General features: G+C 38.6%; 1 protein-coding gene across 4 annotated transcripts in view; it reads left to right on the plus strand.

Annotated features, from left to right (window-relative positions):
• Window positions 1-25,601, plus strand: part of NUP214 (nucleoporin 214) — a 101,109-nt gene that overhangs the window by 39,881 nt on the left and 35,627 nt on the right. For all 4 annotated transcript variants that reach the window (XM_072632745.1, XM_072632746.1, XM_072632743.1 and 1 more), the window contains exons 20-24: window positions 396-481; window positions 587-670; window positions 9,099-9,362; window positions 10,443-10,604; window positions 14,522-14,624. In XM_072632745.1, the coding sequence (XP_072488846.1) occupies window positions 396-481; window positions 587-670; window positions 9,099-9,362; window positions 10,443-10,604; window positions 14,522-14,624 (699 nt within the window). The remainder of the gene's footprint in view (window positions 1-395; window positions 482-586; window positions 671-9,098; window positions 9,363-10,442; window positions 10,605-14,521; window positions 14,625-25,601) is intronic.

Raw genomic sequence — 25,601 nt, forward strand, 5'->3', positions numbered from 1 at the left:
CTGCCTTTGAAAAGCCTATCTCCTGTGCCTAGAACATTCTTTCTCCTTATCTCCAGTTCTTGGTACCCCTAGATCTTTTCAAGATTTAGCTCAAGTGGCACCTCCTACATGAGGCCTTTCCTGATTCTCCTAGTAGTTAGTCTCTTTCTCCCACCCCCATCCCACTGCCCCCCTCCCCAACCCAATTACTTGCTATTTTGGATGACTCTTGGATTTACTTTTCTTTGTACATGTTGTAACTCTTGCACCCATATCTACATACATTCTTTGAGGAAAGATAACTGTTTTTTGTCTTTATATCCCCAGTGTCTAACACAGAGTAGGTGCCTGCCATAAGCTGAATTGACTTCTCAATGCATAGTATAATTCTGTATGGTCTTCTGCCTTTTTTTCAGCTTTGACAGTGACCTTGAGAGCCTGCGCAATGCTTTAATGAAAACCACCATCGAATCTCACACCAAACCACTACCCAAAATACCAGGTAAGAAAATTCCTCTTTCATCTTTTTTTCTAATACTGTTTTATGTTCTGCATATACTTTTGAACTGACTCTTGAGCATTTACAGGTTCATATGATTTCTTGCAGCTAAACTGTCCCCTGTGAAACAGGCACAGCTGAGGAATTTTTTGGCCAAGAGGAAGACCCCACCAATAAGATCTACTGCACCAGGTAGACACAACTTTTCATAAATTGGAAAACCAGAGCTACAGAATAGCATAGATTTAGAATAGGACCTTAAACATAGATCTTAATGAATGTCCTTTGAATTCTTTTCGTAGGGGATGAAGAGAATGTTTTGGCTAGAAAGAAAATGTCTGTTGTTGAGGGAGGGAGGGTATACAGTACAGAACTTACTTGTCTGTCTGGATCTGAGACAAAATAAGAAATAGAGTTTACATACACTAAATGATAGCCACTGAGAATTCAGTCTGAAGAAATATTTACCTAAAAACTGCAGAAAATTGAATAAAAACTTTTCCTGCCTTTCAATTATCTGGATAATTTAACATTTCCACTTTGCTTCCTATATTCATATACAACTTCATTCCAGATCTAAAATAAGAATCTACCATTTTCTTTGACAATCTTGTTTGTAGTCAGAACTCCTGTTTATACTTACAAGTCTTACTCAGTAATTGAAGAAAACTAAAGAGAAGTTAGTCTTGATTTTCTAAATTTGATTTTACTGTGCTGGGTTAGTTTTTTTCAGTAGTAATCTAGCTCAATAACCATAAAAAAGTTAGTATGCCTTGAGGTTTCCTTCCTTGTTTTTTAAAATCATAGAGCATAGATAGCTATTTAAATTATCATGTAAGTGTTGAATGTCCATTTATAATTTTAGTAACAACTGGCATATAGTACTGCCCTAGCAAAGTTCTGTTTTCCATGTGTAAGTACCAGCCTAGCTAAATAAGGAGATAGATGACCATCACCAATAGTCTGGGCCACATGACTACAAATTCTATTGTAATGGCAACATGTGATGGAAAGAAAAATATAAACTAACCTTCATTCATGTGCGGTCTTCTTCCATTTTTGTAGCAGTGATACTGGCAGAGTATTGAAAAATATTGAAAAAAAATACAGCAGGGGATGCTAAGAATCAAATATTTAAAACCAGGTGCTCTTAACCTTTTGTGTATCATGGATCACTTTGGTTGTCTGGCAACACTTATGATCCTTCTTCAAATAATCCCCTTCTTCAAATAATCTTTTTTAATGCATAAAATAAAATATATAGGATTACAAAGGAAACCATTTATACTGAAATGCAGTTGTCAGAATCTTTTTTAAAAAACTTCACAAATCTCAAATTCAGACAGTCTATAAACATGGTCTTAGTTGTTAGTATTCCAAATGGTACTGGATCCTTCCTTATCCAAGGACTGAGTGGATGTACTACTAGAGGAAGTGAATTGTCAATCTTGATGTTTTCCACATAATGAAACTAGGAAGACAAAAGAAAATCACAGCTAAAAGGATGGATGGTTCACAGGTTCTTATCTGAAAGACAAATGACAGATGAAAGAGTTGGTAGAGTTGGTTTTATTGTGCATCCACAGACAACGTGAAATATTTCATGGGACATTTGATTTCAGATTGTAGTACTCAGAATAAACATTTGCCAAAAAAGACCACTTTAAAGACAATTGGAACCTGTACATAAGCATAATTTGTAAAGAATGAGGAGATGGATAAGACACTCTAAGTTAAATCAGTAGAGTTTAGTACTCTGTGACTTTATTGCAAAGATGAACTTAGAGAAAGAGAGTTTAAAAATGTATTACAAAACATGGTTCAGGAGTAAAAATTGAGAGGTGAGAGACTCACAGACTAGTCTCCTTTTACCTAGAACTTAAACAATCTTTCAGGAAGAGAATCGGAAGGTATTGGGCATGACAAGCACCAAATAACTGCTCCAAAAATGAAATAGATTACATTTTGGCAAATGGGAAATAACTGATTATCAGCATGGAAATGATTTTGAAATCAATCAGTGACATGCTAAAGAAAAGGTCAGAATTAATACCTAATTAGAAGAAAGAGTAAAATATGACATGGAGTAATGGATAAAATAGATAGATAGATAGACAACATAGATAACAACTGTAGATAAACAACATTGATAGACTATCACTGGATAGACATCCTAAGGAAACCAGTCATGAAAAATTAGCCTTCATAAGAGGGAAACCTAAAGAACCTAGAAACTACCTTAGCCAGCCAACACTTGATCCCCTTACCAAATGGAAATATGGCAGTGAGCAACAGTTTTAAACACAAGTTTAGAATATAAGCTCCTTTGCAAATTATCCTGGAAGGTAATAAACAGTATAACTCTAATAAAACAGCAAGAAGGCACAAGAAAACACATGTTTATAGAAAGTTTAATGCAATTAATTCAAAACATCCTGAAAACCTTTAGTGATGAAATAAAGAAAACAACAGAAAAGGTGAAAAATAGAAAAGATCTTTTATAATAGCAATAACCAACTCTTTTCTTCATCGACTGTGAAACTGCCACTTTTTGACTCAAACATCACCCCTCACTGTGCTACATAAGGAAGTAGAAATGGCATTAAAGAAAACATAGGAATAGCAGCTAGACTAGGCCAAATATCCACAGAGGAGATCTGTGCTCAAGGCAACTAATTTTTCTGGTGTTGAGGGATTAGTTCCCAAGATATGTTAAAGAAAGGAGGATATTAAGTACTTGGAAAAAAAACCATATACCTTGTTACTGGAAAAAAAAATCACTTGAGGAAATAATAGTAATTACCAACCCATTTTCCTACTTTCCCATCTCTACAAAATCTTCATAGGAGTAATCTACACAAATATTGGCTATATCCTACATGATGGAGGTGTGGAAAGGAACAGGCAGACTTTGATAAAACATATTTTATAGAAGACTACAGCCTTAATATTGTTGACTGAGAGGGATAGAAAATATAAGACTCTACTGTATTTAATGTTTGTTGACTATAAAAAACAATTTTATTTAATAGAGCAAAATGCTTCCCTAAAGGCTGTCCTCCTTAATCAGTCAATCAAACATTAAGAGCCTACCATATACCAGGTACTGTGCTAAGCATTAGAGATACAAAAGGGGCAAAAGACAGTCCCTGCCCTCAGATAGCTCACAATCTAATAATGGAGGCACTTCCCATATATATATCAAAGTCATACAAGATTCCTTTAAAAAATGAAACAATAGATTATTTAACCTTCTTAATGTAAAGAATAAAATAGAAGGAGGTATACTTGCTAAATTAGTCCACCACTATCATGGAGACTCTCTTGGTCAGAGTACAAATTGAGAGGATTCCCCATACATAGATGGTGAACACTTCCAAATAATCCTGTTTGGGAAGATGATCCTGTTTGGCATTAAGCCCTAGAACACTGCAGAGCCTCCAAAATAAATGAAAGTTAGGAAGTATTTATTTAAGCACCTGCCAGGCACTGTTTTAAATGCTGGGGATATAAAGAAAGTTAAAAAAAAAATCCCCCTCTTCAGAGTCTGTTGAGAGCCATAATTACGCAGATGAACTCAGCTTAATTAACCACATAGGAAGTCAAGTGAATGAAGGATGTCTATTTTCCAGACTATAATATGTAGCTTCCTACAATTGTATATTGTAGTTTGGTCCATCAGTACATATCTCTTAGGCAGACATTGTGGATGTACAGTGAACTGGCTTCAGAATTGAACAGAAGGAAAAGAGAGGACTAGGCCTTTGGGAAATTATGTGATTGTTTTAATGATTTCAAATGTATTTCTGAAACAAAAATCAGTTTTTTAACACCATCGTTATTACTATGATACTTCAAGCCTTCGAACCACAGAAGGCCTCAATTTATGAAAAATTAAAGTAGTCATTCACTAGAAGAAAAGGATGGGCTCATGTTGGACATGAATAGGCAATTACTTGCTACCACAAAGAATTGCATAGGAGAAGCATATCGAGTTGATATCTCAGAGATTTCTGACCAGAAAGGAGGTGGATCATTCATGTAATGTATGATTGTAGACAGTTCACTTGTTATTGACACACTTTTAAGAGATGTAGCAGAAAGTCCCCAGCATATTGCATAGACCCCAAGTGGTGAGATGGAAAAGTGCCCTGGCTTTAGAATCAGAGGACCTGGATTCAAATACTCTTTTCAGTGCTTACTGTCTGACCATGGACAAGTCACTTAAGTTGCCTCAGTCTAAGCTTCCTCATCTATAAAATGAGGGGGTTGAAATGGATGACCTCTAAGGTGCAGTACTCTCTAGATTGGTGATCCTATGACATGGACAAAAAGCACACAGGATGAGAGCCCTTTGTTTTTTGTTTTTTTGAAGGGAGGAGACAAGGCAATTGAGGTTAAGTGACTTGCCCAAGGTCACACAGATAGTAAGTATCAAATGTCTGAGATCGGATTTGAATTCAGGTCCTCCTGAGGCCAGTGCCGGTGTTGTATTCACTGTGCCACCTAGCTACCCCAAAAAAGTTGTGATCTGAAGCTTTGGAGGGAGTACCTATAAAATGAGATGAGAAATTCATCCAAGTCTCATTCACTTTTTTTTATTTAAGAAATCTCATGGCCGCCTCTCCCGCCCTTTAGAAATCGGCGGCCCGACCGCCTCCCCCCAGGCCCGTCAGAGGCCGGAGAGAGTGCCGGGGGGCGAACGGGAGGGGGGCGGGGGGCGGGCGCGAAGTGGGGCGGGCGCGGGAACCCACACACCCCAGAAGCCATCTCCGCCGAGGACAAGATGGCGGCGCTGGCCCAACAGTGAGGCGGAGCCGCGGCCAGCCCCCGGCAGTGCCCACCCCCCGCGCCGTGCCGGCCCGGCCTGGCCGCAGCGGCGCCTCCGCTCGGCCCGGGCCCGGCCCGGCCGCGGGCTGGCGGGCGAGGCCGCCGAGGAAGCGAGCGGTGCCCGCCCGACCCTGCACTCCCGGCGCGGCCCGGCCCACTATGCAAAGCGGCGGCCGCCGCCCGCCCGTCCATCCGCCCGCCCCGTGGCAAAGTCCCTCTGATTGAAGATGGCATACATTGAAGAAAAAGTCAACTGTGTTCTCTGGTTAGCTGAACTCAAGTCCACAACAGCAGTAAGAAGAAAATTCGCCTCCCATTATAAGAGGGAAGCTCCCCACAGAAATTTAATTAACAACTGGATGAAAAAATTCAAGGAAACTGGCTCAATTCTTGACAAGCCTAGATCTGGGAGACGTCGAGCAAGTGAAGAGACTGTGGCTGAAATTGAGAGGGCATTTGAACAGAATCCCCAAAAATCAGTGCGCCGGGTGTCTGCTGAACGGAACATTCCGAAGACCACTGTGCACAGGATATTAACTGTGAAGCTACATAAGTGTGCTTACAAAGTTACAACTATTCAGATGCTGCAAGAAGAAGATTACTATGCAAGGTTAGACTTCTGTCAAGTGATGAAGTCAAAAATGGAAAATTCCAGTGACCTTCTGGGCAAATTGACTTTTTCTGATGCAGCCACTTTCCACATAAGTGGCATAGTTAATCGCCATAATTGTCGTATTTGGGGCACGGAAAAACCTCAGGAAGTCTGGCAACATGAGACAGATTCCCCGAAAGTTAATGTTTGGTGTGCCATCAGGAAGGCGTGTGTTATTGGTCCTTTCTTTTTTGAAGAGTCTACAGTCAGTGGCGAATCTTACTTAGCCATGCTTCAGAATTTTTTCATTCCTGAGCTGCAGAGGTTATATCTGTTAAATAGCACCATCTTTCAACATGATGGGCCATCCTGTTGTCATTCATTGCCTGTACAGCAGTTCCTGGATGACACTTTCTCAGATCAGTGGATTGGTAGAGGAGGTCCTCTTGATTGGCCACCTCAATCACCAGATCTGTCTCCATTAGATTTTTTCTTGTGGGGTTATGTCAAAACTGTTGTATATGCATCAAAACCTTGTTCTTTGGATGATCTTAAGGCAAGGATTACAAATGCAATTCTCTCAGTCACAGAGCAGCAGCTGATGAAAGTTTTCACAAAGTTTGAAAATCGGCTAGAGCAGTGTATAGCACAAGATGGTGGTTATATTGAATTTTAATAAGTATCAATATGTTAAGCTGTAAATAATTGACTTTAAATTTTTTTTGTAAGTTTGTGGCATGTATACTTCTGAAGCTATTAAAGCTTAGAACAGCACTAAAGTTTCTGGGACAACCTTGTATAATAGCTCTGATGCATGATGATTCAACCTGCTATTGCTGGTATTGTGTCAGTGAACTCATTCATTTTATCTACTTTAACTTTTCATTGTATATTAGGTCTGCTCACTTGGGACAAACAAAATAAATAGACTAATCATTTTCCATAGAACTTTAAAATATTTGAAGATCCCTATTATGTGCTCATAATTTGTCTTTATTATGTAATTTTGTGCTAAGTAGGCTTTCCTAAAGGCTGAACAACGAAATACGTTCGTGTGTGGTTTTATACGTTTTAGTTATTAAGTAAAAGCTAAAACATGCTTTACTTTGAATTGGGTATTTAGATATTGTAATTCTTCATGGGGGGTGGGTTGCATATGTGTATGCTATTGATCTGTAGATGTAATTATAGCCTTCCTGTTTGTTTATACAATAAACTAAGAAACTCGGTGTTAAAAAAAAAAAAAAAAAAGAAATCTCATTAAGGGCTGTTTATGTGATCATAGATCTAGAGCCAAAAGAGACTTCAGAGGCCATCTGACTCAAGCCCTTCATTTTACTAATGAGGCAACCAAGACTCAGGGAGGGTTGACTGACTTGTCCAAAGTCACACATCTAGTAACTGTCAGAAGTTGAATGTTCTGGATGTATTGTACAAAGAAGCATTCATGACATATCCTTAAAGTTATCTTCCCCATGGAGTTTGTAGTCAAATATATTGAAACTTTGTGGCTTTTACTCATTCTGTGATTCTCTACTGAGAGTGAAATGTGTATTCCTTGTTGTCTTAACCAAAATCAACTTCAGCTTCAGAATGAAGCTGCTCTCCAAAAGTGAGGTAGATTCTAAGAAAAGTCAGTTTTCTTGGATGGCTTGGTTCCCAGTTACAATGTGATGCTAGACCTTTTTATATGTTTGATAGCAGATGGACTTAGGTAGAATAGTAATTGCATGAGATCTTTTGTCCACCCAGGTGTCAGGAAGCTGGTTGCAGCCTTGGCAATGGTGGCAGCAGAGAGGAGCAAGTTGATAGTCGCCATTGCTTCTGCAGCAGATCCAGACACTCTCCCTTGAGAAGTAAATGCTGCTGCTGCTGCCTCTTGGGATATCCCTGTCTCCTCCCCACGATGGAGGAGTAGCCTCAAAAAGGAAGGAGACTAATTGAGAAACAGACCTGTTATTCAAGACAAGCAGTGTTGGTAGCCCTTGGTTTACTGAGGCTTGTGGAAGGTTATGAGTTAAGGTTATTAGCTGGTGTTACTACTGCCTTCCTTGGCTTTAGGAATATTGGCTGGAAGCATTATAGCCTAGGTCCTTTGCTGAGCCTCACTCACTAAGGTAACAAGTCTCCAGCAGAAGCATCTGCCTCTTCTCTTGATCTCTGTGGGCATTCACACCCTGTCCCTTCAGCCTAGTGCTTAGCTGTGGTGCTATCTGTGCACATGCCAGGACAAATGAGGTGCTAGAGTGGTATTTCTTTGAAGTGAAAGCTCATTAGTGAATACTAAGTAAATGTATGAAAAAGAAATCTGTAGTTAACCTCTTTCCCTATTCAGCTTCTTCTTATAGTTCTACTAGGTGTCACTCACTGGGTTTGAACTTCATTGTTCAAGTGATATAGCTTCCAGAGAGGGCCAGGGTTGTTTGGTATCCGCTTTGCAGATTGTCTGGGTTGGGGAGCACCTTCAAGGAGAGCAAGATCTTGAGGCTAGTGATTTTCATTCATTACTCTGATTCAAAGGGTCCATTTCCATAGAAACTTTTTTTGTGTGAGTCCAGTTAAACTATTTGAGACAATCTGGACTCAGGACATTCGATTCCCACCTCTTCATGGTGCTGTTCTTAAAAAGCAACATTGCCAGCTTACAGAAACATCCTCTCTGAGCCTCTCCACACCACCAGGGAAACTGATCTGTTCCTTTTCTGGCTTATTACTGCTCTACCTGTGAAAACTTTCCTCTGAAGCCCCTTGTTTGCAGGCTGTTAGTCCATCACTCACTCTGTCTCTCACTTTCTCTTTTGTTTTATTTATTTGATAGTCAGAACACACTTCTCCCCCGCAGCTGGGGGCTTTCATAGCAGAGCTAAGACCTAAAATTGGCCTAATTTGCAAGTGACAGCAGCAGCTGCTACCACTTGAAATAGTCGTTGAAATGTTTTCCTCATCATAGTTCATATACTTTAGAGTAAACTGGAGGAAACTTTAGAGATTCCCTGATTCACCCTAATCCCCTGCTGTAAAAATGGCAAAAGTGAAGCTCAGAGATCCAATATCACACATTGTAAGTAGAAGAAACAAATTTTGAACCCCAATCTTTTGTCTCCAGAATCAGATTTTTCACCCTTATCAGTGGAGATTCCTTTTGGCATGCTTTAGTTACCTAAAGTTGTCCCTTGTTTTGGCCTTTTTTTTTTTTAGCCAGTCTCTCCCGATCAGCCTTCCTGTCTCAGAGATATTATGAAGATTTGGATGAAGTGAGCTCCACATCTTCCATTTCCCAGTCCCTGGAGAATGATGATCCACAGATTGCATACAAAGATGAGGATGTGACGGTCCAAGTCCGTCAACATGCCCCAGTGGTTCGCACGTCTTCTATTCAGCCCACCCTCTTGCCTCAGGCTCCTCCTTTCACAAAAACTCATCAGCCACTCAGCTCTTCTCCTAGTCTGGTAGGAGGTTTAAGTAAGTAAACAATGATCTAGCTTATTTTTCTTCTATTAATAAGTCTTTGATGTGATGTCACCATATAGAGAGATTTTTAGTCACAGCCTGCCCCTTTTGATTTATTATTGTCAAACTCCTCAGACTAATGATGCCAGTACCTTCCATTTGTGTCCCCTTTTACAAAGTGCTGTTGCTTACTTGATCTCTTTCAACAACACTAGGAGGTAGGTACGGCGGGCCTGATATCTCCCTTTTAAAGATGATGAGACTGAAGCTCAGGGACATAAAGTACATCACCCAGTGTTACACAACCAGTAAATGACAGAGTGAAGCTTTGCTTCTGCTATTCTTTCAGTGATGCTATATTGCCTGTTTCTTGACCTTCTGGTGTCAGCTGACCTTAAGGCCTTTTTAACCAACAAAGTAAACAGAACAATCAGCATTCAGGAAAAGAAAGGCAAATTTCAGTGCGTGAACACACTTCTCATGTCTTAGCATGTCTCAGTTATAGCCTGTGGACTTGCTACTTGCTCTCTCAGGAGCAAGCCAAGGTGTGTATTTTCATTTTTATGTTTTTACCCCACTAAAGGGACTGTTCTGTCCTCTGTACCAAAACAATCAGCTACAGTTAGGAGTATCCTTACAGGTGACTTCTAATAGAAGTGGTCTTATCAGTAAGCTCCCATGGGTTAAAAAGGACATGCACACTAAAACCTTGGACACTGAAGCAGTCAAGAAGCAGTGTGGCATCAAGGGAGGACTAGAAGTTGAAGAACAAAGCTTTGCTCTACCACTGACTCGTGTGACTCTGGGTAGACCATTTGATGACTTTGAGCCTCCGTTTCATCATTTCTGAAGAGGGCAGTGTTAAAGATATTGACTGAGTGGAATTTATGGGAAATACAGACTCAGAATTCCAGCCTCTGCTTGAGACTCTTCTACACAAGTTCCTAGAAATATATACATTTCTTGTGCTTCATTCTCTACTCCTGCATCCTTTAAGGGAACAGTTATCATTTTAGCTATGAGATTTTCCTTTGTCTTCACCAGTATTCTTATTTAAATCCAAACTTCTTCCTATTTTTTTTTTTTAATCAGTATCTACATCTACCAGCAAAATTGTTCCACAAGGGGCCGACAGCACAATGCTTGCAACCAAAACTGTGAAACATGGGGCACCAAGTCCCTCTGTCACCATTTCAGCCCCCCAAGCAGCTGCTGCTGCTGCCCTGAGACGGCAAATGGCCATTCAAGTTCCAGGTAAGAGTGCAATCAACAGATACTCAGTCTGATAATTAGCCATCAGAATTATAGCAAAGCACTTGGAATAATTATCTGTACCTGTTTTCTCTTCAGAGAGGAGACTCCACTCTCACAGAATTTCTGTTTTAGCAGGAGAGTTCTTAGAAAGTAGGGATTTGGTATGTGAAGTTTTCTTTACCCAGTGCCTAGTGTGAGACCTTATGCAGTTAGATGGGTAATATACTGTCTTCAATAAGGGTCTTAACTGCCATAGTAATTTTTTATATGCTTTGGTTCCAAGAATTTACTTTAAGGGTATTTGTCACAACTGCAACTTTTCTAGGTAGAAATTCCTAAATGGTTCTTTATTAGTATTTCATTGATGACCTAATTCTGTTTAAAATTCTGTGTAATGCAATTTAAAATTTTGAGTAATTGGTATCTCGTTGTAAGCTCAGAATTTCAGTTTTAGCTATTTGAAGTCATGTTCGTATCTTCCTGATCACTTTGGTGAAAACACTTAGCCCCTGCATGTATTCTTTGAAAAGTGTAGACACAAAAAGAAAGGTCTAATAACTTAATAAGCTAATACAATCATTGGATTTAAAGCTCAGAGGGATTTTAGAGGCCCATCTCATCAGCATGTTCATTTTACAGATAAACAAACTGAGGCCTAGATGAATGGGACTTGTCAGCCCCAGGTTACACAGCTATTTATTGTCAGAGCTGAGATTCAGACCTGGTTCTCCTGACCTCTGCTCTTACTTTAATGAGAAAATTGAGACCATTCACCATGAGCTCCCTCTTCCCTGCTTTTTTTCATCTCAGAACCCTTTGATATCATCCCTCATGTTCTCCTTCTTTCCTCTTGTTTCTGATCATGAGATGATCCTTCTTGCCATGGCCAACCCCTCCCTGTGTGCTCTTGATTCACTTCATTTCTCCCCCAGGCGTGTTGCCCTCTGTAATCTGCAGTCTCTTTCCATCTCTATGTCCCTTCCCTTTCGTTTTCACACATGACCAAATCTCCTTCATCTTAAAAAACTGCAGTTAGAGCCTACTATACCCTCAGGGTATCATTTTATATTTCTTCTTCTCAGCCAAACTCTTAGGAAAATCTTTCTACATTGGTTGTTTTTACTTTCTCTCCTTTCGCCTACTTCCCATCCCTTTGCAGTGTGACTCTTGACCTTTCTGCTCCATCTGACATAGTTGACCACAGTCATCTTACAATTCTTTCCTTTCTGTGTTTTTGTGACATTATTCTCTCCTGATTCTCTTCCTGCCTATCTGACTATTCCTTCTTAGACTCCTTTGCTGAGTCAACTTCCCTATCACATTCCTTAACTGTTCCTTAACACGTTCCTAAGAGTTCTGTCTCCTGGGTTCCTCTGTTTGTTCTCTCCTTTTCTCTATCCCCTTTCTCCTTTTCCCCTCTTCCTTTCTTTCTCTCCCCCTCTTCCCCTCCTCCCTCTTTCTTGATCTTTCTCTCCCTCTCCTCTCCCTTCTGTCCCTCCTTCCCGTACCCCGCAACTAGTTTCATTAACTCTATGCAGATGACTCCAAGATCTATATATCTACCTGTGATCTCTCCCCATCATCAGTCTGAATATATTGGAAATATTTTAAACTTGACATGTTCAAAGAAAAACTCGTTATTGTTTCTCCACAACTCATTCTTCTTCCATACTTCCCCATTTTTATCAGAGCCACTACCATGATCATAATTTTGCCACTCTCCTTGTTTCCTTACTCTCCCAATCCAGTCAGTTGCCACATCTTGCCAGTTCTACCCCTATAATACTTCTTAATGCTATCCCCTTTCCTGTTTCCACAGATGTACCATATTTGAAGTCACCTTCAGCCTAGATTATTGGAATGTCTTCCAATCTCTCCACTCAAAGCCATCCTCCACACAATTGTCAAAGTGATTTCCCTTAGGCATCGATCTGACATTGTTACTGTCTTACTCATTAAACTCCAATGGCTCACCACTATCACTAAGATCAACCATAAACTCTTCTTGTTACCTTTTAAAGGTGTCACGATTGAAATTCAACAAAGGTAGACTGAGGCATATTTTCTCTGAGTAAGATAGTTTATTAGCAGAGTGTGAACCAGAGAAAGGCAAACACAATTTCTTCCCTCAAAAAGCTCACACTTTTAGAAGCAGCTGGTGGCTCAGTGGACACAGTGCTGTGCCTAAAGTCAGGAAGACTTGATTTCAAATCCAGCCTCAAACACTTACTAGTTGTGTGATGCTGAACAAGTCACTTACCATCTGTACCTCAGTTTCCTCAGCTGTAAAATGAGAATAGTTACAGCACCTATTTTCCAGGGTTGCTGTTAAGATCAAACAACACAGTGTTTGTAAAGCACTTAGCATTTTCTGTGGCACATGGTAGATGCTCTGTAAATGCTTGTTCACTTCCCTTTAATGGTGTAGACAACATGTTTATATAAACTGATATATACAAAGTAAATATTGAATAAGGCTTCCTAGCAGACAGGGCACTTGAGCTGACGGCAGTCAAGGATTCTGAGAGGCAGGGCCTGTGAGGGGGAACAGGGAGGCACAGAGATGGGGTGTGCAGCCCTGTGTGTGAGAAAAGAGCAAAGAGGCTCTTGTGGCCACACCATGGAGTATGTGGAGAATATTTGTTAGAAACCTGGAAAGAAAGGAAGGTGCCAGGTTGTGAATAACTTTAAATGCCAAACATAGGAGTTTATATGTGATCCTAGAGGTAATAAAAGAACCATTAGTTTATTGAGTAGGAGGAACAATAATAGCTAATGTTTATGTAGCACTTCAGGGTTTGAAAAAATAAATTATTTTACTTGACCCTGTGAGAGAAGTGTATACTACAGGTATTATTTGTACTTTAGAGAGGAGGAAATTGAGGCTGTGAGAAGTTAGGTGATTTGTCTATGATCACACAATCTGGAACTCTCAGAGGTAGGATTTGTACCCAGGTCTCCTGATGGCAAGTCCAGGGTTCTTAGCACTATACTGCTTCCTCCAGTCTTGTTGGTTTCAATGTAATAGAGAGCCCTCCCTAACTACCTTATATGTAACTGCCTTGCATTTATTCTGTATGTACTTATATCATCTGCGGGCTTGGGTGGATACGTTCCTTTATTTGAATTTGTCTCAAGTCAATGTACAGGTAAAGTCCATTCTCTCTCCCCCAAGTAGTGGCACCAGCCTCATTGAACTCCTAGGGAGACTAAGAAGCCTTCATTCACCTCTGTGTTGGGGAAGAGAAAGGGAAAGGAGGAATAATATATTTGCATTTATTATATATTTACATTTGTATGTGGAGACTTCTCTTGAATGATTTTTTTTTTGTATCAACACCTAGCACGTAGTACCTGGCACAAAACAAGCCCTTAATAAATGATTGCTGATGAATTGATGGAACAAGTCTAGCCCTTTTTTCCCTGTACCACTTTATCTCCTAGCTAAGGAGCCCTAGAACTTCCAAGGAAAATAGAAATATTAAAATTCCAATTAAGACATCTAAAAAGGTGTGAGAGTCAGAGTCATGGCCTAGATGACATCTCAAGTTCCCTTCAGCCCTTTGATTCTAAGATGCTTTAAAATTATATCTGCCTGGAAGTGGAAATGGAAGTCAGTTCTTCCTCAGTTCCCAGATGAGTTCACTTCACCCTCTTCAGCCTTTTGATTCTAGGATTCTTAAAAGTTTTATTTCAATATTAGCTAAATATAAGCAGAATAGCAGCCTTGTGCCAGTGGCCAGAGCCATTAAATAATGACTCTACATCTTTATTTTCTTGTCCCAACCGCTGCCTAGAACTGGTTTCTTTTATATCATAGACATTCTATTAAGAAATCAACATTCTGCTTATGTATTTATATATGATAAAAGTTTTGATTCATTAATGGAATTAATATGTGTTTGTTTATTTAATAGCTGTGAACACCTCCTTGACAGAATCAACTCTGAAGAATGTCCCTCAAGTTGTCAATGTGCAGGAATTGACAAACAGTTCCCCAATTCCCACCGCAGCATTAGGGTATGTAATTACTTCCCCTACCTCACCATTTCTTCTACGTCTTACATTATTAAACTAAAAGATAATTCTGTAATAAGAATTAGCTGCCAGTAGAGTACAGTATTGCTGCTTTATACAGTTGGAACACTTCCCTGCAGAAACATTTGACTTTTCTTGAGAATAGTAGCATACCCATGCTAATTCTGTCTGTGTCTGTGTACGCATATATGTATGTGTGTACATGTGTGCACATATACTCATGCTGTGTTTTCAAGAGTTCTGCATCTTCTGAAGACTCTTCAAGAATGGTTGTTTAAGAGTGTTTAGGCAAAAGAAAAAGGTTTCTTGGATTAGATTTGTTCTTTAATTTTGTCCCCTAGTCATGCTCTCATTTTGACACAACCATGCCAAAGGCTATGTAAATTGCAAGTCATAATTTGGATTCTTAGCTGATGGGTTTCAGAAAATAGACTTCAGTAATGTGGACTGTTAAATCTGGTGAAATCAGTGTTAGAGTTGATGTTAATGACAATCCCTATTTGCCCTCAATTCCTCCCTGTAGTCATTTGTATTCTTCTATGTACTCTGCTTTTTTGAGAAGGGGGAACAAGGTACTTTCTAAAAAAGAAAAGAAAAATACTGTGTTAATTTTGAGTATTCCAGATGCCCTTTTAATCCTATGCTGTATTTTGTAAAAGCTTTTTCATCATTTCTTGAGATAATCTATGATTTCTGTTGATTTTGTTATTGATATAGTCAATTATATTGATAGTTTTCCTAATATTGAACCAAGGCTGCATTCCTGGTATAAATCCCATATGGTCATAATGTATAATTCTTGTGATATATTGATGGAGTCACCCTTGCTAGTGTTTTGTTCAAAAATTTTACATTGATATTCATTGGGGAAATTGGTCTATAATTTTCTTTCTCTATTTTAGCTCTTCGTGGTTTAGATATTGGCACCATATTTGTATCGTTAAAGGAGTTTGGTAGGACTCCTTCTTTCCCTATTTTTCCAAATAGTTTTTAAAGTATTAGAATTAATTGTTCTTTAAATGTTTGGCACTTGTGAACTTATCTGGCCCTGGGCATTTTTTCCTAGGGAGTTCATTAATAGTGTGTTCAATTTCTTTTTCTAAGATGGGGTTATTTAGGCATTCTATTTCCTGATCTGTTGATCTAAGTAATTTATATTTTTGTAAATATTAATTTTTTCTTCGTTGGTGGTGACTAATCCTGTATTTGAGGGTTAGTACAGCTGTTTGGTGATCATTTTCTAAAGTATGCATCTCTTCCTAGAACTTAGATTTCTTCTTTTCTGTTATTCTGAACATTACATTAGTAGTTTTCTTGCTTTACTTTACTCAGAGGATTGTATAGGCATTATTTTGTTAAGTCTAAGAAATTTTGAAGCCTCTTGTCTTTTCAGAAAGACATGTAATGTAGTACTTAGTGATAAGAAAAGAAGTGTTTTTTAAACTTATGGATTACACACGGGATTTCCCCAAAGTGCTAGCCTTGGACATACAGAGTTGTAAAGTATACTTAAGTTTGTACCTGCCTTGAACAAGAGATCCTAAATTTCAAGATGGGTTCACTATTCCATCTCTGGTTTATTAAGTAGGCCTGCCTCATGAGTCCTATGACCTTCTGTTTCCCTTCTCTAGCTCTAAAGAGCACAGCTTGTTCTGTCAGTTTTTTGATTATCTCAAGGTCATTCCAACAATCAAAAGACAAGCTTGTCTGCTTTTTGGTTCTGCTCTTGACCTTGGTATGCAGTTATTTAGACTAAGATAGTATTTCAGGCTAATCTGCACTTTCCAAGAGGAAGCATTATACGTGGGAAAGATTGGAAATTTTACAGATTCTTAGTGTCAAGACAGAAAAATTTACTTCAAGTCAGAGTATTATGTTAAGGAGGGAAAAACCCCTCCTATCTGAAATTTCTATTGCTCACACCTGTTGACCATGCTCTTGAAAGGCACATATTGGAGCAATTTCAATTTACCCATTGTCAAGATTACTTTTCCTCAAGTGAGCAGATGAGTTGATTGATTCATAAAGAGTTTGGTGGAGGAACAATTCATCTTCTACCATTCTGTCCTGAAAATTGTAGATCAATAAAAAATGCATTCTTTGGGAATAATAATAGCCACAACTCATACGTACATGCTTGGGTTTTAGGAAGCAGCTCTGTCACCACAATAACCTTGTGAGGTGGGCTGTACAAGGATTATTATTTCCCATTCCACAGATGAGAAAACAAGTTTAGAGAGGTCACAGTATAATATTAAGAGCTGGAAGATGCCTCAGGGGTCATCTTCTTTTGCAGCCCCCTATTTTACTGCTGAGGAGGCCGAGGTTTAGAGAGATTAAGTGACCTACTGAGTGTCTGAGGAAATATTGGAACACAGGTTTTTCTGACTGCTGGGTCCATTGTGTGTTCTGCTATGCCATATACTGCCTCGCATACTATCCTCATAAATGACTTATCTGAAGTGTCAGAGAAAAACCTTGAAAGCAGGTCCTCTGACTCCATGACCACTATTCTTTACATTGTACTTTGGTATTTTTTCATTATACTTTGGTATCTATTCCTGTGTCCTTAGAAAAAGGTCTCTGGTACTACATTTTGACTCTGAGCAAGCCTAATGTATGAAATTTTACTTGGGCTACATTAATTTCTTATATTTTCCTCCCTACTGTATACTCTTTGATCCAGTGACACTGGCCCTCCTGGCTGTTCCACAAACAAAACACTCTTATGTCTTCATTCCAAGTATTTTCTTTAGCTCTTCTCCATGCCTGGAATGCTCTCCCTCATCTCTACCAGTAGGATTAGGACTTTTTATGTTCCATCTAAAATCCTGCTTTCTACAGGAAGCCTTTCTTGCCTTTTACAACCCCTTTTAATTCCAGTGCTTTCCCTCTATTCATTATTTCCTATTTATCCTGTACATAGCTTGATTGTATTATTTGCATGTTCCCTCCCCAGTAGATTATGAGCTCCTTGAGGTCAAGGAACTGTCTTGCCAATTTTTATACCCCCAGCATTTAGCACTTAGTTCCTGGCAGATAGTAAGTGATTAATAAATGTTTATTAATTGATTAAGTTAAGCACCTGCAATGCCAACTGGGTGGTGAAGTAGATAGAATGCAGGACTTGGAGTCAGGAAGACCTAAGTTCACATCCAGATTGAGACTCTTACTAGCTGTGTGATCCTGAGTAAATCACTTTACCTTTCCATGTCTCAGTTTTCTCCCCTGGAAAACAGAAGTCTCAGGGGTTGTTGTGAAGACAAGTGAATTCACATATGTGAACCACCTTACTAACCTTAGAGTACTCCATAAATAGTAGCTGTTATTAGCACTGTGTGCATGTACTATGCTAGGTCCTGGGGATACCTTTGGTGCCTTTGGCAGATATAATGAAGTTTGAATTACCTTCCTCCTAGTGTCCCAGATTCATAATCTCAGCATCGTTCTGGATTCCTGGCCCTCTTCTCCCCCATATCCAGAAATTTGCCAAATCTTGTTGTTTCTGCCTTTATGAAATCTCACATCCATCTCACATTTCTTTACTTAACAGTTCCCATCTTAGTACAGGCCCTCATTACTTCTTTCCTAGATTGTTGTAGTGGTATCCTAATTGATTTCCCTCAAATCTCTCCACGCTCCAATCCAACCTACACACTGCTGCCAGAGTGATTTTCCTTAAGCACAGATGTAACTAAAGACAGTTCTTGCTTTACATAAGTGGACTGTTGCATAGACCTCTAAGTAAGGAAATTTTTATGCAATGTGAATTTGCCTGCCGATTTGGGGAAGAAAATCTTTGTGATTCCTTTATGAAAAAATATTACTGTGTTCAGTTCATTAAATTGTAGGCAGTTAGTCTTGGAAGCAACATAAGAGCAATAGGTGGAAAAACACTAAAATTTAGAACTCACCAGAAGTGGAATGTATTCCTCCTTACTAGAGGTAGAATCTGGAGGACCACCTTCTTCAGATGTGGGCTGGATCACTGAGGTCTTTTCCATTTCTTTGAGTCTATGATCTCTTTTCATTTTTTCCTTTTACAAATAAGGAAGCAGGTCTGTAGAGGTATAATGATTTTGTCCAAGGTTATGCATACAACATATTGTGAGTAAATACACCTACAAAAGAGATTGGGAGTGATATTGGACATCAGACTCTGCTGGGCCAGGATTCAAGCTAGGTCCTTCCTTCATTTCTGAATTTCCCCAAAAAACAAAGTGAATTTTTTTGCTATCTAGAGCAATGAAGTTCCTCTAGATTGAAAGCTTTCATATGCTTTGTCCAGGGAGTTTGTGTGACAGTTGCCTTGTTTTCCCTTGCTACTATTAGGATTTCTTCTTTGATATTGGATCTGAAGTGGCTAATTAGAACCTGTTTTGAGGGGAAAAAACATTGTTGGTTAGAATCCAGTACTTTGATTAAGGAAATGTAGCCAAGCTGGCTACCAAAAGCAACTTGTAACTCTCCTGGGATGTTCACACTTAAATGAATACTTGCATCTCTCTTCAATGAAGAAGGGACATTTGCCAAAGTATTGAGACATTCCATTAGGCCTGGTGCTTTGTTATGTGGAAATCAAGTCATTAAAATAAAAGCATATCTTTGACTCACCACCTAAAAATAAAAAAAACCCAACTTTATAATTTGTTTCTAGGACAGACTGTAAACTTGCATCTTGTTTCTGTTCTCCAGTTAACCCATAATGTAGGTTTATTTACTCATGATAACATGATTGATTTATATTGTTTCAAAATCATTTGGCATGTAGAGTACAGAAAGAAAAAATTCTTGTAGAAACAGCAGTTAATTTAACAGAGAACTCATATTTTTAAATAGTCTTCTGAATACTCAACTTTATTAATGCAGAGGGCTCCATAATCAGCAGATTTCGAACATATGATCTCAGTGTTTCTAAGAAGCAATATATAAAGGCTGAATTGAATCTTTTGTTTTCTCCATTCTCTTTTCTTCTCCTGAGTTACACATGAGTTCTCTTGTCTTCACGCTATATTTTAAAATTGTTAGAACCCTTGGTCATTATGTGTAAGCACTTGAGTCAAGATAGTTTTCATAGCCCATATCATGTGTAATTGTAGTATTTGAGGATCTTCTGTTTAACATGGTACTATTTTAATTAAGTAGCACCATAAAGAAAATGCATTGAATCAATATATCCTTCAGTTTTTAACAAATTACATCGCCTGGGTAAAATGTAAACAACTGGACCTACTTTTTTCTTAAACTCAGCCTTTTGAATTTTTAACATCATTCATTCAAACAACATTTATTAAGCCCTTACTCTGTGCTGTCATTATGTTAATCGTTGGGAGTATGAAGAAAGACAAGAGCAGTTATGGACAAAAGAAAAATAAATGTTCACCTTATCACTCCATATGAACCTTTGGTCTTGGACTGGAACTGTATTCAGTCGGTCAACAAGCATCTATTAAACACTTTGTGCTGGATACTGTGACAAACTCTAGGACTACATAGAAAGGCAAAAATATTGTGTTTGCTGACATTCTAATGGGGGAGACACATGCAATTAACTCTCTCTATAATATACATAGAGTGTAAATGAAAGGTAATTTCAGGGCAGGGGGTACTGTGGAGGTAGTAGGTGAAGCCAGTTGGAATGCGAGTTGAATTTTCTAGATGGCAGAGATGAGGGGAGAGAATTCTAGATAGAGGAGACAAACACTAGAAAAGCATGAGGTTGGGAAATAAGGCATGTCCTGTGAAAACCAGCAGGTAAACTAGTACAACTTGCTCATAGAGTGCCTGAAGTGAGGTCAAATGTAGTAAAACTGGGAAAGTAGGAAGGGGACAGGTTGTTAGGCTTTACATGCCAAATAGAGGATTTTATATTTTGCGTTGGAGGTAGTAGGAAGCCACTGAAGTTTATTGATCGGGCAGGGAGCAGTGGTGAACTAGTCAACTCTACCCTTTAGTAAAATCACTTTAGGAGCTAAGTAGAAGATAGATTGGAATGGGGAGAGAGACTTGACACGGGGAGGCCAGTTAAAAGACTCCAGTAGTGAGGTAATAAGGACATGCATTAGAGCGTATGGGAGGGTATTATAGAAAAGATGTTTTAGAAATTATAATGGATTGGATTTGTAGGATGACTGATGAATGATGGTGGTGCTCTCAACATTAATAGGAAAATTTGGGGGGGAAAATAATGAGTTCTGTTGTGGACATGATGAATTTGAGATTCCTGTGGAACTTTTCCAGGTTCATCAGCCTCCTTCCAAGTATGGTCTTCTCCAGGGTTCTGTACTGTTCCCTCTTCTTTCTCTGTGCACTCTCCCTTGGTATGGTCATCCATCCCCTTAGATTTATTTACCATATCTGTGCAGATGGTTTCCAAATCAGTATATCTAATTTTAATTTCTCCTCTATACAGTCCTACATCTTCAAATATCTGGGTTCCCTGTTGGTTCCCCAGGTTAAATATATCCCAAATAACTCAAAATTATACCTACTTTCTATCTTCCACATTTTGGTTGGAGCTCTGAACATTATCTAGTATAGGGGTTCTTAATCTTTTTTGTGTCATGGACTGCTATGGCAGTCTGATGAAATCTATGAACCCCTTCTCTTAAATTAATAAAATAAAATACATAAGATTTATAAAGAAAATCAGTTATAACGGTATAGTTATCAAAAATTTTTTTCTAAAACACAGACCCTAGGTTATGAAACCTCATTTATTCTAGCCCTCTTGCATGATAAAACTGAAACCTCTGAATAATTTTAGCTATTGATTTTTGTTTCTTGATTCATGAGCTTACAGGCTTTGGAGCATCTTTATTAGAAATACTATGATCTCTGCTATGAAAGAAATTTGTTTTCTCAGATCAGATTTTGTCATTCAGTTTGCATCCAGATAGCTAGTGTGTTTCCCTGCTGAGTTGTCACACTTGGGGTTTTAATAGGTTACAGTTTATTGTGTCCTAATCTTAGATACTTTGAGATTGAGTACTCCAGAGATGGAATGTGGCATCAGAGTAAGTAAATAGAACAATGATTATGCTTTGTCCTATTTGTACGCAGTTTCCTTTATTCATTAAGTTAGAACTGTTTGGGATGACTGTGAATTTCTAGAAATTGAGTATTTGAGCTGCTTCTTTTGTTACTCTAGCTCTGTCTTCTATTGTTTGTCGATTAGAAAGAAGTAAGGGGAGAAAAGTCTTCATTTGTCTTGTGATTCCTGTGAGGCCAAACCACTTCTATAAGTAATTTTCCCTGTCTGAACAGGTACTTCTTGTGCCCCAGGACTCATTTTCGCACATTCCTTTTCTCTCCCTTTTGTATGTTGATGTCATTCAGTGTAGGGGAGGGAACTTTGCATCTTGAAGGCAGAGTGATCCTCCAGGGGCCATAAGCTTTGTCCCTCCAGAGGACTGTAGCAGGTCCAGCATCACTGGAAAGTAAAAGGTTTGTTTTCTGTGATCACATAGGAAAGGATGACTAATAAGATTTCTGCAAAAACAACAAAATGAAACCCAAGTTTGCCTATAAAAATTATTAGTGATTTGTCTTATCAAAATGTCCTTTACCTCCTTTAATTTATTTTTGAGGGGAAATATAGTAATCTTCCTTGCCCTAAAGTTAGGAAGAGCTATGAAAAATGAAGCTAAATCTCCTAGCCTTTGCAGTTATACGCATCAATCATTGCAGTGTCTGGTTCAGTGCTTTGGGCAGGTAAGTTGATTGAAATTACTGTCCCTGGAAACCAGCCTTGGAAATTTTGCCTGTGATTTTGAATTAGCAGGTAAATTGATTCTGTTGCTGGTAAATTAACTCCAAGTGACTGTTGAATTGGCAACCCTATATATTAATTGTGTAGATCATCTGGGTGAAATTTTGATGTGCATTGTTAACCAGATGTGATGAGGTCTCTTCCTGCAAGTGTTGTGTATACCTTCTATTTTATAATGATAGTTGTCAAAATCAGAAGACTTGATGTATTTGGAAATATCTATCATTATATTAACCAATCAGTAGGATTCAGGTCTTATTCCTACTGACTTTGGGGAACTCAGGATTTCTTTATTCACCTGCCTAAGCCTTTAGAAATAGCTCCTCCTGCTATTTGAAGGGCAGCAGATGACTCTTCTCTATATAGGAGCTATTGCCCTAATTCTCAGGGTTGGAATGCATTAAGGAATATGTGGCACAGTCTAGAGTCTGGATTAAAAAAGTCTCATCAGACAAGTAGCATGTCATGTACAGAATTGTAATAAAATGGTTCTGAGAATTAGAAAAGGGGAAAATAACCTGAGATCATTGCATTTGGTTCCCTGCTAAAATCACAATTTTCATTAAGAGATTTTACATGTAGAAGTTATATCGGAAGAGTTGTCTTGTAATCCCAAACTCCTGTCTCCTACTGTCTCATTTCTTGGGTAGGTATAGGTGGCTTAAGAGCAAACATGATTGGGAGCCAAGATGGCAGATTAAGGAAAGCCACTCAGGTGAACACTCCCAACATTCCGCATTAAGCAACTTTAAAATAATGCCTCAAATAAAATTTTGGAGCAGCAGAACCAGCAAAAGGTCAGGTTGAGACATTTTTCTGGCCTAAAAAACTCAAGAGGTCAACAGGAAAAGTCTGTGACACCAGAGTGGAGCTCTGTCCAGAGCCCACACACAACTGTGGCCACAGCAGCAGCTTCAGAAGCTAGAGATTGTAAGGGAGTCAGACAACTGGTCAGAAAGATTGCAGGCACTGGGTACTGCTGGTGCTGATTAGCAACCATGTTTCCCTTGTGCAGTTCTGGGTTGCAGTTCCAGGGAAGGGAAAAGTGTTGGGGGTTGATCACAAGGGAGCAGGGAACTTGGTCACAGTTCCAAAGCAAAAAGGAGCACTCGCACTTGTAGCTACAGGAGTCCAGGGACCCTTCTTGGGTAAAGACCAAAGCATAGATCAGGAAATCAGTCACCATACTTCTCCTAGAATCAAACCACCTTAGAAATATCAAAAACTTGCAAACCCCTGGAATTAGTGCTGAAAAACAACAGCACAAAAAAAACTTAAGCTTGGATTAGTTCCTTCCCATCCCAAGGTGGAGCAAAGTGAGTCCAACTTTAACAAAAAGTTTAAAATTTAAAAATGGGCTAGAAAAATGAGCAAATAATTACAGCAAAAAAGAATTTGATTGTAAAAAAGTACTATGGTGACAAGGAAGACTGCTGCTCAGAAGGCAGCAGTATGAAAATAGCTACCAAAAAGCCTCAAAAAAACTCTGCTAATTGGATCTAAACCTAAAAAGAATTCCTGGAAGAGTTCAAGAAAGAGATGAGTGATACAGGAAAAAATTGGAAAAGAAATGAGAGTGATTCAAGAAAATTATGAAAAGAGAATTAACAGCTTGATAAAGAGACACAAAAAATATTAAAGAAAATAACACCTTAAAAAAAAGAATTGGCCAATGGTAAAAGAAACACAAAAATTCACTGAAGAAAAGAACTACTTAAAAAACGGAATACACCAAATGGGAAAAGATACACAAAATCTCAAAATTAGAATTGGGCAAATGAAAGCTAATGACTCCACAAGACATTAGGAAACAATAAGGCAAAGCCAAAAGGATAGACAAATAGAAGAAAATGTGAAATGTGAAATATCTCACTGGAAAAATAACTGACCTGGGAAATAGATTAAGGAGAAATAATTTGAGGATTATTAGACTACCTGAAAACCATGATTAAAAAAAAAAGGGGCCTAAACATTATATTTTTAAGAAATGATTAAGGAAAACTGCCCTGATATCTGCAACTGAAAAAGTAAACTAGAAATTGAAAGAATCTACTAATCACCTCCTGAAAGAGATCCAAAATGAAAATGTTATAGCCAGATTCTGGATGTCTCATATCAAAGAGAAAATACTTCAAGCAGCCCCAAAAAACCAATTCAGATTGTCTTATGAAATCACGCAGTCAGGATCACACAAGATGTAGCAGCTTCCACATTAAAGGGCCAGAAGGTTTGGAATTAATATTTCAGAAGGCAAATGAGGTAGGATTACAACCAAGAATAACCTATCCAGCAAAACTAAATGTAATCCTTTAGGAGGGAAAATACGTATTTAATGAAATAGAGGCCTTTCAAGCATTCCTGATGAAAAGGCCAGAACAAAATAGAAAATTTGACATTTAAATATAAGACTCAAGAGAGGTATAAAAAGGTAAGCATGAAAGAGTAATAAGGGAGGCAGTAAAGTTAAAACATTTACATTCCTTTATGGGAAAATGATACATGTAACTCCTGAGAATTTTATTATTTTTAGGGCAGTCAAAAGGAGTTTACATAGATGGAGGGCATGGGTGTGAGTCACTTACGTTGGAATAATCTCCAAAAAAAAATGAAGGGTGAGAGAGATGAACCAGGAAATGGGAGAAAGGAGAAGTAGAATGGGGAAAATTTTCTCATATGAAAATGGTGCGCAAAGGAGAGCTTTTACAGTAGAGAGGGAAATGATGGAAGGAAGGGTGGCACAGAAATGGTTAAACTTCACTTTCATTGGAGTTCATTTAAAGAGGGAATATACATACATACACAGACACATTCAATTGTGTGTAGAAATGTAATTTACCTAATAGGGAAATAGGAGGAGAATGAGATAAGAGAGGGTCATAAAAGGGAGGGCAGAGTTAGGGAGACAGTGTTTAAAAACAAAACAGATTTATCAGGACGGGTAGAATAAAAAAGAGAGTAAGAAATAAGAAAATGGGATGGAGGAAAATACAGAGTAATCATAACTGAATGTGAATGGGATGTGCGCACCCATAAAATGAAGGCAGCAGAATGGATTAGAAACCAGAAATCCAACAATATGTTGAACATACTTGACATACTTGAAACAGAAAGACACACACAGAGTTAAAATAAACGGCTGGAGCAGAATCTCATATGTTTCAACTGAAGTACAAAATGCAGGATAGCAA

This window comes from Notamacropus eugenii, chromosome 1, assembly GCF_028372415.1.
Source record: "Notamacropus eugenii isolate mMacEug1 chromosome 1, mMacEug1.pri_v2, whole genome shotgun sequence".
NCBI lineage: Eukaryota > Metazoa > Chordata > Mammalia > Diprotodontia > Macropodidae > Notamacropus > Notamacropus eugenii.